We start from the raw sequence: 10,971 nt of genomic DNA on the forward strand, positions 1-10,971 counted from the left end.
AAATATATATATATTTTTTTTTATATACAGTCATGGCCAAAAATATTGGCACCCTTGGTAAATATGATCAAAGGCGGCTGTGAAAATTAATCTGCATTGTTAATCCTTTTTATCTTTTATTTAAAAATAAATAAATAAATAAATAAAATAAAAAAATCTCAAAAATCTAACCTTTCACTGGATATTAAGAATTTAAAATGGGGGGAAATATCATTATGAAATAAACGTTTTTCTCAAATACACGGACACAATTATTGGCACCCCTAGAAATTCTTATGAGTAAAATATCTCTGAAGTATATTCCCATTCATATTCACAATTTGGAGCACTCCAGGGTGATTATGAACATGAAATTATCCAGCCATGGCTTCCTGTTTCACAGAAATATAAATAGGAGGGAAAACAAAGCCCAAATTCCCTTAATCATCCATCACAATGAGAAAAACCAAAGAATATATTTCTGATGTGCAACAAAAGATAATTGAGCTTCACAAATTAGTGAAGTGGCTTTAAGAAAAGAGCTAGAGCAGTGAAAATTTCCATTTCCACCATCAGGGCAATAATTAAGAATTTCCAATCAACAGAAAATGTTATAAATCTGCCTGGAAGAGGACGTGTGTCTATATCGTCCTAATGCACGGTGAGAAGGAGAGTTTGAGTGGCTAAAGACTCTTCAAGGACCACAGCTGGAGAATTGCAGAAAATAGTTGAGTCTCGGGGTCAGAAAACCTTAAAAAAAAATTATCAAACAGCACCTACATCACCACATGCTGTTTGGGAGGGTTTCAAGAAAAGAAAATGCTTTGCTTTCACCAAAAAACAATCTCCAGCATATTCAGTTATCAGACAGGACTGGCACTTCAAATGGGACTGGCTTCTATGGTCAGATGAAACTAAAAAATGTGCTTTTTAGCAGCAAACACTCAAGATGGGTTTGGTGCACACAGGGATAAAAGTACCCCATGAGTACAATGAAATATACTGCTGTATTTTTAATGTTGTGTGTCTATATTTCTGCTGGAGGTCCTGGACATCTTGTTTAGACACATGGCATCATGGATTCTATCAAATACCAGCAGATAAAAAATCAATAAGTGACTGATTCTGTTAGAAATCTTATAATGGGCCATGTTTGGATCTTCCAACCGTACAATAATCCAAACACAAACCTCAAAAACAACACAAAAATGGGTCACTGAGCACAAAACCAAGCTTCTGCTGGCCATTCCAGTCCTCTGACCTGAACCCTGTAGAAAATGAGTGAGGTGAACTGAAGAGAAGAAGCTGTGAATCTGAAGGATCTGGAGTGATTCTGGATGAAGGAATGGTCTCTGATCTCTTGTCAGGTGTTCTCTAACCTCATCAGGTATTATAGGAGAAAATTTAGAGCTGTTAAACTGGCAAATGGAGGTTTCAAAAAGTATTGAATAAAAGGGTGCCGTTAATTGTGGCCAATGTGTATTAGAGAAAAACATTTATTTCATAATGATATTTCCCTCCATTTTAAATTCTTATTATCTAATGAAAGGTTAGATTTTTGTGAATTTTTTTAAATAAAAGATCAAAGGGATTAACAATGCAGATTAATTTTCACAGTCTTCTTTGATCATATTTACCAAGGGTGCCGATATTTTTTATATATACACATAATTTTATACATAAAGCCCTATTTTACACCCTGTTTGTTGAGATGCCATATAAAGAGTTGTTAAGACGTGTAAATGCGTTCGCTTGGCTGCACAACACAAATACTAAGCGGCAGCAATCAGACGCATGCGGTTCAATCAGCCTCTGATTGTTCACAAGCTCTTCCTGTTTCCTCTGCTCCATCTGACACAAGCCAGATAAAAGCGTCTGATTGCACAACCTCAACAACCGCCTGGACATTACCGTCGTTTCTCACTGCTTCTCTTGCAAACGGCAGGCAAAATACGAGACTACATTCCTCGCAGCAGTAATTCATGTAATTTTCTCGAATAAACTCATTGTGCCGCTGGACCGTGACCCGCTAACGCTGGTGAATCAGCCTGTAATCTCCTGTAACGCCACTGATGGTGTGTTTTCTATGATTATTAAATAAATATTTCCTTACCAGAGCATCGATGAGCACCTCGGCCCCCTCCTCGCTCTCGTGAAGCGTGTCGATGTCGGTCAGCTCCTGCAGGAGATCCACCACAGCGATGCTGATATGTGATTTATGTTAAGGACTTACAAATATTCACCAACGGCTAAACACAAAACATGAGCAAATTTTAAATACAGAATTTTTGGCAGATACTGATTTTTTTTTATGTGCAATAAGCAATTTAGTAACACTACTAGTCAAAAGTTTGAGGTCGGTACTTTTTTTTTTTATTTAAGACATTTAATATAAAACTTTTTAGATTTCTATTTCAGATAAATGCTGTTCTTTTGAACCTTCTATGCATCATGAAGCAGCACAACTGTTTTAAACATTAATAATAATCAGAAAGGTGTCCTGATCAGCAAATTGTTTTACAATTTTTTTTTTTTTTTTACTATTTTGTGAACATTTTATATATTAAATATTATATATTTTGTGAAATATATTGTGAAATATTTTAAATCAAATAAATGCAGTTTTGAATTGTACCGAGCCCAAACTTTTGAAAGGTACTGTATATTTTTGTTGTTATGGCTAATAATTTTTTTTTTATTATTATGGTCGTTTAGATGATCATTTTTGGGTTATGACTGCTAACAGCTTTTATTATATTTCCAGCAGTTTATTAATGGCTAATAACCTTTTTTTTTTTTTTTTAGATTTTAAATAGATGATAACCAATATTATTCTTGACTGATTACCAATATGATTACTTACGGTACTATATTGAAATAAATGCCCTTTTTTTTCAAAATTTCAATTTCCAAAACAAAAAATATATTAAAAAATATTTGATACTTTTGATAAGATTTTGCATACTTCTGAATCTTTTGATACAAGAAAAAAAAACAGCAAAAACAAACAATTATTGAGGCAGATCTCATTTGCACATTAAAGCATCTACTATATTAATAAAAGTAAATGTAATGAGTAAATGTTAAAAATGCCAGTGCCAATAGTTAGTGCATCTCAACATAGCATGTAATTACTAATCTAACTATATTACTAATATTAAAAGTAATAATTTCTATTGAGCACTGGTGCTGTGATTTCTATTTTATAAAACAATAAGGCATGAGAGGCTGATGAGTGTTAAGCTGATGATACACGAGGCACCTTTTTTGAGCAATTTTGCCGGGCAACTTTAAGCAATATTTCTTGGGCACTTTTCCATTGAGAATGTGTAACAAATTTCTATCTGGATACTTTAGATGGACCATGGGCCTTGTGTCTCACCCGGCCTTCCGTTGACAGCAACATTGCCTAAAGTGGCCCGTGTATCATCAGCCTTAATCTAACACATGATCTCTGGAGGTGGAGGTTTGTGGAGGTCATGTGATGTTGAGGATATCAGTGTTGTCGTGGCTGAGGAGGCCGAGCAGAGAGTGAACGGCATTCAGCTCCACCAGCAGATGATACAGCTCTGGAATCGTGGCGATGACATGCATCTCCTGGATGATGTCATTCAGGTCAAGCTCCGCCTCCATGAACCTGCCGACAACAGGAAGTGAGGTCACATCTCACTGTATTCATCACATTTCCCATATAAGAGTGAGATTTAGAAACTGTTGTTAAATTCTTCATAACTCACTTCTCGGGGTTGTCGGGAAACTTGATCCTCAGCTCCTGGTTTTTGTAGGATCTCTTCTCAAAGGTTAGGATCATTTTCTTCACTGTGCTCTCATCCACAAGCTCCCCCTGATAACACACAGCAGGTCAGGAGGTCAAAGGTCATGATTATCCCTCTGAATTACATAAGACCTGCTTTTTTCATCTAATGCACCTTTTCTACAGTACAGTAAAATATTTTGATTTTATTTGAAGTGTGGAAAATTCTAGATTGGTATCTAGTGTGAATGCTATTTAAAAAAATATGTGCAAAACAGTGTGGATTTTTAATATTGGCAATAAAACCACATTTATATAATAATAAAAAAGCATCATTGGTTAAAAACAGATTAATGGTAACAATAAATATTTAAATAAATATTTTATTATTGACATCAGAATAAGTTCATTAAAAATCTAATAAATTATTTAGAATTACATAAACAATAAAATATGCAAAACTGTATTGTGTGTTTAAAATCAGGTTAAACGGTAAACATTTACAATATTAGCAATCAAACTGGTTACTGGCCATAATATAGTATTATTATTATTATTATTTAAAACATACATCTAATGAATTATTTATACTTATTCGTTATCATATGAAAAACTGTATTTTGTGTTTAAAAACAGGTTGAACAGCAAATATTCAAAATATTAGCAAATTTGTTACTGGTCATAATTATTGGTTATTATTATTATTATTATTGCCATACGACTAAAAGAAAAAACACATTAAACATTAAATCTAATCAATTATTTAAAATTACACAAAACAATTATTAGTTATAGTGATTATATTATAGGTTATATTTTCTTAAGTACTAGTATATTTTTATTAGTGCTGTCAAATCGCATCCAAAATAAAAAAATTTGTTTACATAATGCATGTATGTGTACAGTTCTTTTTATTATGTATATATAAATATACACACACATATATATTTTGAAAATATTTACATGCATATACATTTATATTCTTGTATTTTATATTATAAATAAATATATTTAATATATAAACATAAAATGTTTCTAAAATATATACGTGCAAGTGTTTGTATTTATATATACATAATAAATATACACAGTAGACACACATATATTATGTAAACAAAAACTTTTTTGGATGCGATTAATCATTTAACAGCACAAATTTTTATTTAATGCCATGTCAGCATCTTAGGCTATTTTCATGGCAAAAAACTGATTAAAAAAATACAAGTATAACAAATACATTAAAAACCAGCAAACAAACAAACACAAGTTATATTACACAAGATTTTTTACATTAACATGTTAAAAATTCTAAAACTTTTTCTGGCACTGTCTTGTGTTAAAAAAAAAAGACTGGTTAAACAGTAGATTATATAACCGTCCATCACATCTTTTTTTCCTCATCAATTCTTTTAATTGAATTATTAAATGAGGACTCTGATATTGATATGAGGATATTTTTGAAACACTGTGCATTGTGAAAACCATGAAATACTTATATTACTATATATTATTAAATAAACTGTTTATCAAATAACATTACACTGGCATAAATATATTCAGAGAGCACATTTGTGTTTATAATTAACCATTGAGAGGTTTTAAAATAACCCCATATGACTTATGTGACTGATCTCACCTCTGGATCTTCTCCATCCTGATCCATCAGTCTCTCGAGGATCTTCTCCCCGTCTCCTCCGGTCTGCTCCTCGCTGTCCAGCTCTGATCTCACCAGCACCCGTCCTGCGTCTCGGCCCGCCGTCTTCTGCTTGCTTCTGGACTCATCGTGGCTGTCTTCATCTCTGGGTCTCTTGGCACCTCGGTCGGGCTGAAAAGAGAAGGTTATTTCACATGAAGGTGAACCAGATGCTCCGTTTTACCATGAGAGACTATTCTCTGATTTATACAAGAGTGATCGCACACATCTGCACCAAAGAGAACATCACAACTCAATGCAGATCTATACTGCAGATAATATACAACAAGACCTTTTTATTGATTTATGAGCAAAATTACAAATGTCATCATACTTGTTGAGCTTCACTAACAAATAAATTCTCTAACGGAAAAATGTTAAACAAAAATCCTAATATTATCATGGAAATAACATCCTAATAAACACATAATTTAGGCATGTTAGTTCAAGAAACGTGTAGGCTATAATATCAGTCAAATTGGTTGTCGGCCATAACAAAAACAACAATTATTATTATTGTTGTGGTTTTAATTATTAGCACCAGATTGAAAAAAAATATAGATTATTAATTAAACGAATTGAAAAAACTATTTTGTGTTAAAGAAAAACAGGCTAAAGGACAGCACTTTTGTTAAAAGTCATTTAAAAAATAAATATGAAAAATTAATCAGACTTATATTTAAGGATAAATGCATTTGCTAAGTTAATGTGAATGTAATGAATACATGTTAAACTAAAATCCTATTTTATCCCAATAAACACGATCGGTTTCGAGAAAAATCTTAATTGAGGAAATGTTGTACTTGTTCAGTTGCACATTTACTAAAAAATCTAACGTTAATCTAAAAATAAAAAAAGCTACATAGCATTAGCATAGTTTTTGGACGTGGTTTCATGGTATTAGCTAGCTAATCCATATCTGTACCACTACAGTACTGCTACTGACAACTAAACAAAATAAGCATTTAAATTAATGCAATGAATAGTAAATTAAACGAATAAGGTGTATTTAAATAGAAAACCCCCTCAATAACCCGCATGCTAATTCAGTAAAAGATTAATCAGCGCTTTTACCTTCTTACAACAGCCTTAAACACAACTACGTCATTTGTAGCGATTCAAAAAGCGGTTGATTTTTGCATTAATGACTAAAGTTTAAGATAATGTTAATACAAGCAGCAGAATAGATCAACCAATGACAAATTCATCCATATAAAACCACCGAGAGACATTAAACCTGTCATTACCTGATAATTCAGCAGCTCCCCAACATCCATGACGATTTCTGTGTGGCGTAAACCTTAAAAATTCAGATTTTTGTATAAAAGTGTTTGAACACAACACGCTGGTCAACAAAACTAGCTTTCAGTTCTTCGCGTGAGAGACCGTCGTACGTCGCACAAGTGACGTCACTCAACAGCGACACCTGCAGCTGCGGAGACGCACTGTAGTGAAGTGAAGTGAAGTGAAGTGAAGTGAAGTGACATACAGCCAAGTATGGTGAATTCGTGCTCTGCATTTAACCCATCCATAGTGCACACACACAGCAGTGAACACACACACACCGTGAACACACACCCGGAGCAGTGGGCAGCCATTTATGCTGCAGCGCCCGGGGAGCAGTTGGGGGTTCGGTGCCTTGCTCAAGGGTCTCACCTCAGTCGTGGTATTGAGGGTGGAGAGAGCGCTGTACATTCACTCCCCCCACCTACAATCCCTGCCGGCCCGAGACTCGAACCCGCAACCTTTGGATTACGAGTCCAACCCTCTAACCATTAGGCCACGACTTCCCTACATTCCCGACTTCCCTTCCCTACACTACACAGTACACACTAAACAGTACACACTAAACTATACACTACACAGTACACACTCAACTGTACACTACATAGTACACACTCACTACACAGTACACACTAAACTGTACACTACACAGTACACACTCACTACACAGTACACACTAAACTGTACACTACACAGTGCACACTAAACTGTACACTACACAGTACACACTAAACTGTACACTACACAGTACACACTCACTACACAGTACACACTAAACTGTACACTACACAGTACACACTAAACTGTACACTACACAGTACACACTAAACTGTACACTACACAGTACACACTGACTACACAGTACACACTAAACTGTACACTACACAGTACACACTAAACTGTACACTACACAATACACACTAAACTGTACACTACACAGTACACACTAAACTGTACACTACACAATACACACTAAACTGTACACTACACAATACACACTAAACTGTACACTACACAATACACACTAAACTGTACACTACACAGCTACACAATACACACTAAACTGTACACTACACAATACACACTAAACTGTACACTACACAATACACACTAAACTGTACACTACACAATACACACTAAACTGTACACTACACAATACACACTAAACTGTACACTACACAATACACACTAAACTGTACACTACACAGCTACACAATACACACTAAACTGTACACTACACAATACACACTAAACTGTACACTACACAGCTACACAGTACACACTAAACTGTACACTACACAATACACACTAAACTGTACACTACACAATACACACTAAACTGTACACTACACAATACACACTAAACTGTACACTACACAATACACACTAAACTGTACACTACACAATACACACTAAACTGTACACTACACAGCTACACAATACACACTAAACTGTACACTACACAATACACACTAAACTGTACACTACACAGTACACACTAAACTGTACACTACACAATACACACTAAACTGTACACTACACAATACACACTAAACTGTACACTACACAGTACACACTAAACTGTACACTACACAATACACACTAAACTGTACACTACACAATACACACTAAACTGTACACTACACAGTACACACTAAACTGTACACTACACAATACACACTAAACTGTACACTACACAATACACACTAAACTGTACACTACACAATACACACTAAACTGTACACTACACAGTACACAGTACACACTAAACTGTACACTACATAGACAACACGGACAGAATGGATTGAATTGAAAGTAATGTGTTTCACAATGAAATAACTTTACAATGAGACCAGAAACACGTTTTAATGAGAAGGTAAAGAAAGTTTGTTTTAATTTCATGTTGACTGTGTTTAAAGAGTTTTGATAAGCAGCGGCCAAAAAGTGCTCTTTTAGATATCTAGCCTACGGGGGGGGTTTAACCCACTATCACTCTTGCACAAATCTATAGGCCTAGCAGTATTTCTGTCGTTCTGTCTTGTGTTGTTTGGCTTACGCAAACTTTGCTGCAGGTTTTGATCTGTTTCTCTACAAGATAAGCAGGTAAGCAGACAGCTTTAATTATTCACACACTCAGAGATTGCACAGCATTTCCCTTCAGCTGTATTCACAAGATAGGAAGACTGGCACACGCTGCATTCAGTATGCAACAATACATGTTTTAAACATTTTCACATTACCTCATTATATTGCATATTCAGTGTTATTCAGTTCATTTATGGTTTACTAAAACTATTTAGTTAGTTAGTAAGCTGAAATAAAATAAACTTTACCTGAAATAATAGACAGTTACCTTGGTAACATTTGTTTTTTATTGAATTTATCTTGATGTATTAAAATAACTAAAAATAAAACTAAAACATAATGAACAAAATTATGACAAAATTACTAAAACCTTAATTAATAAAAACAGAAAATATAAAAAATAAAGAAATTCTAAATATTAATAAAAACTATATTAAGTGATGCTAAACTAACTGAAATAAACCTGTTAAATGAATCCTAATATATTTTATATATAAATTAAAACTAGACATATTAAAAAAGGAAATAAGAAAAATGACAAAAGTATGCAACAAACTTTAATTAAATTTAAATTAAAACCAAAAATCTAAAACTAAAAACTCTAAACTAAAAACTAAAACTTTAATAATATCTCAGTGATACTAAAATAACCTAATAATTAAAATAAACCTGTTAAAACAACCCTAATATATTTTATATATAAACTAATGAAAGCTATATAGACATGACAAAAAATATAATAAAATGACTAAATCTTTAACTGCAATTAAAATGAAAACAGAAAATATAAACAAAAACTAATTCATTACATTACCTGTTATAGATTATCTAAAACCTATATTAGTTGTGATAGTAAAATAACCTAATAACTAAAATCATCCTCTTAAAATGATCTTTAATTAAATTTTATATATATATATATATATATATATATATATATATATATATATATATATATATATATATATATATATACAAAATTTGGTTTTAACTAAATGTGTGGTTGCAAATTTGTTGTGTCTGAAAACAATTAATAATGCAACACAAGTATGCTGATTATCCAAGAAAAATTTGCTGCAAACTGTTTAAAAAATATAATGCAAAAGTCATGTTGTCTTTGTGTAATAGTTCAGCTCTGCATGTTTCTGGCCTCTGGGTCTAAAGGAAGATGAATATTTACTAGATGTTTAAATAATGCAGAGCTGCTGCAGTGATTGAAAGGCCTCGTTTATGTATCTGTCTCTCATCTCTCTCGCTCTCAGGTCCGGCCTGTTTTGCGTGTCACAGATGACTGGCTGTTGTGAGACTTGACAAGACAGAGGCGCGATCGAGACAGCACTCATAAATCCAGGATGAACAGGTGATTTTCCGCCCGCTCACCTGCCGACCCGGGTGGAATATTCATCCCGTCACCAATCCCGACTGAAGGGTGGATCAGGGCTGCGTTTCAACACATTATCTTGCTTTTTTGCTGCATCACAGACATATTTCAACCTACTGGAAACTAATACCAGTGTCTATCATAATCTTCTGTGATGCTGATGCTGATGCATGATAATTGTACAGTAGGACATACAGTACAGTAGATGGGTGCATGTTATGAAAACATGTCAAGGACACCACCAAAAAAACATGAGGTATAATTACATTACAATTTGTGTTATATATATATATACACTCACCTAAAGGATTATTAGGAACACCATACTAATACTGTGTTTGACCCCCTTTCGCCTTCAGAACTGCCTTAATTCTACGTGGCATTGATTCAACAAGGTGCTGAAAGCATTCTTTAGAAATGTTGGCCCATATTGATAGGATAGCATCTTGCAGTTGATGGAGATTTGTGGGATGCACATCCAGGGCACGAAGCTCCCGTTCCACCACATCCCAAAGATGCTCTATTGGGTTGAGATCTGGTGACTGTGGGGGCCATTTTAGTACAGTGAACTCATTGTCATGTTCAAGAAACCAATTTGAAATGATTCAAGCTTTGTGACATGGTGCATTATCCTGCTGGAAGTAGCCATCAGAGGATGGGTACATGGTGGTCATAAAGGGATGGACATGGTCAGAAACAATGCTCAGGTAGGCCGTGGCATTTAAACGATGCCCAATTGGATGTCTGAATGTCTCAACAGAAATCGAGACTCATCAGACCAGGCAACATTTTTCC

The 10,971-nt window shown here is 34.1% G+C and overlaps 1 protein-coding gene across 1 annotated transcript in view; it reads right to left on the reverse strand.

The window, feature by feature from the left end:
* ctnnbl1 (catenin, beta like 1) overlaps positions 1 to 6,850 on the reverse strand; it is a 50,281-nt gene extending 43,431 nt beyond the window's left edge. Inside the window, exons 1-5 of the mRNA XM_079401320.1 lie at positions 6,674 to 6,850; positions 5,370 to 5,558; positions 3,717 to 3,823; positions 3,477 to 3,616; positions 2,093 to 2,190 (exon numbers count right to left, since the gene is read on the reverse strand). Coding sequence (XP_079257446.1) covers positions 2,093 to 2,190; positions 3,477 to 3,616; positions 3,717 to 3,823; positions 5,370 to 5,558; positions 6,674 to 6,703 — 564 coding nt within the window. The 5' untranslated portion in view covers positions 6,704 to 6,850. The remainder of the gene's footprint in view (positions 1 to 2,092; positions 2,191 to 3,476; positions 3,617 to 3,716; positions 3,824 to 5,369; positions 5,559 to 6,673) is intronic.
* Positions 6,851 to 10,971: the final 4,121 nt, after the last annotated feature.

This window comes from Barbus barbus (assembly GCF_936440315.1).
Source record: "Barbus barbus genome assembly, chromosome: 40".
In the NCBI taxonomy this organism is placed as follows: domain Eukaryota; kingdom Metazoa; phylum Chordata; class Actinopteri; order Cypriniformes; family Cyprinidae; genus Barbus; species Barbus barbus.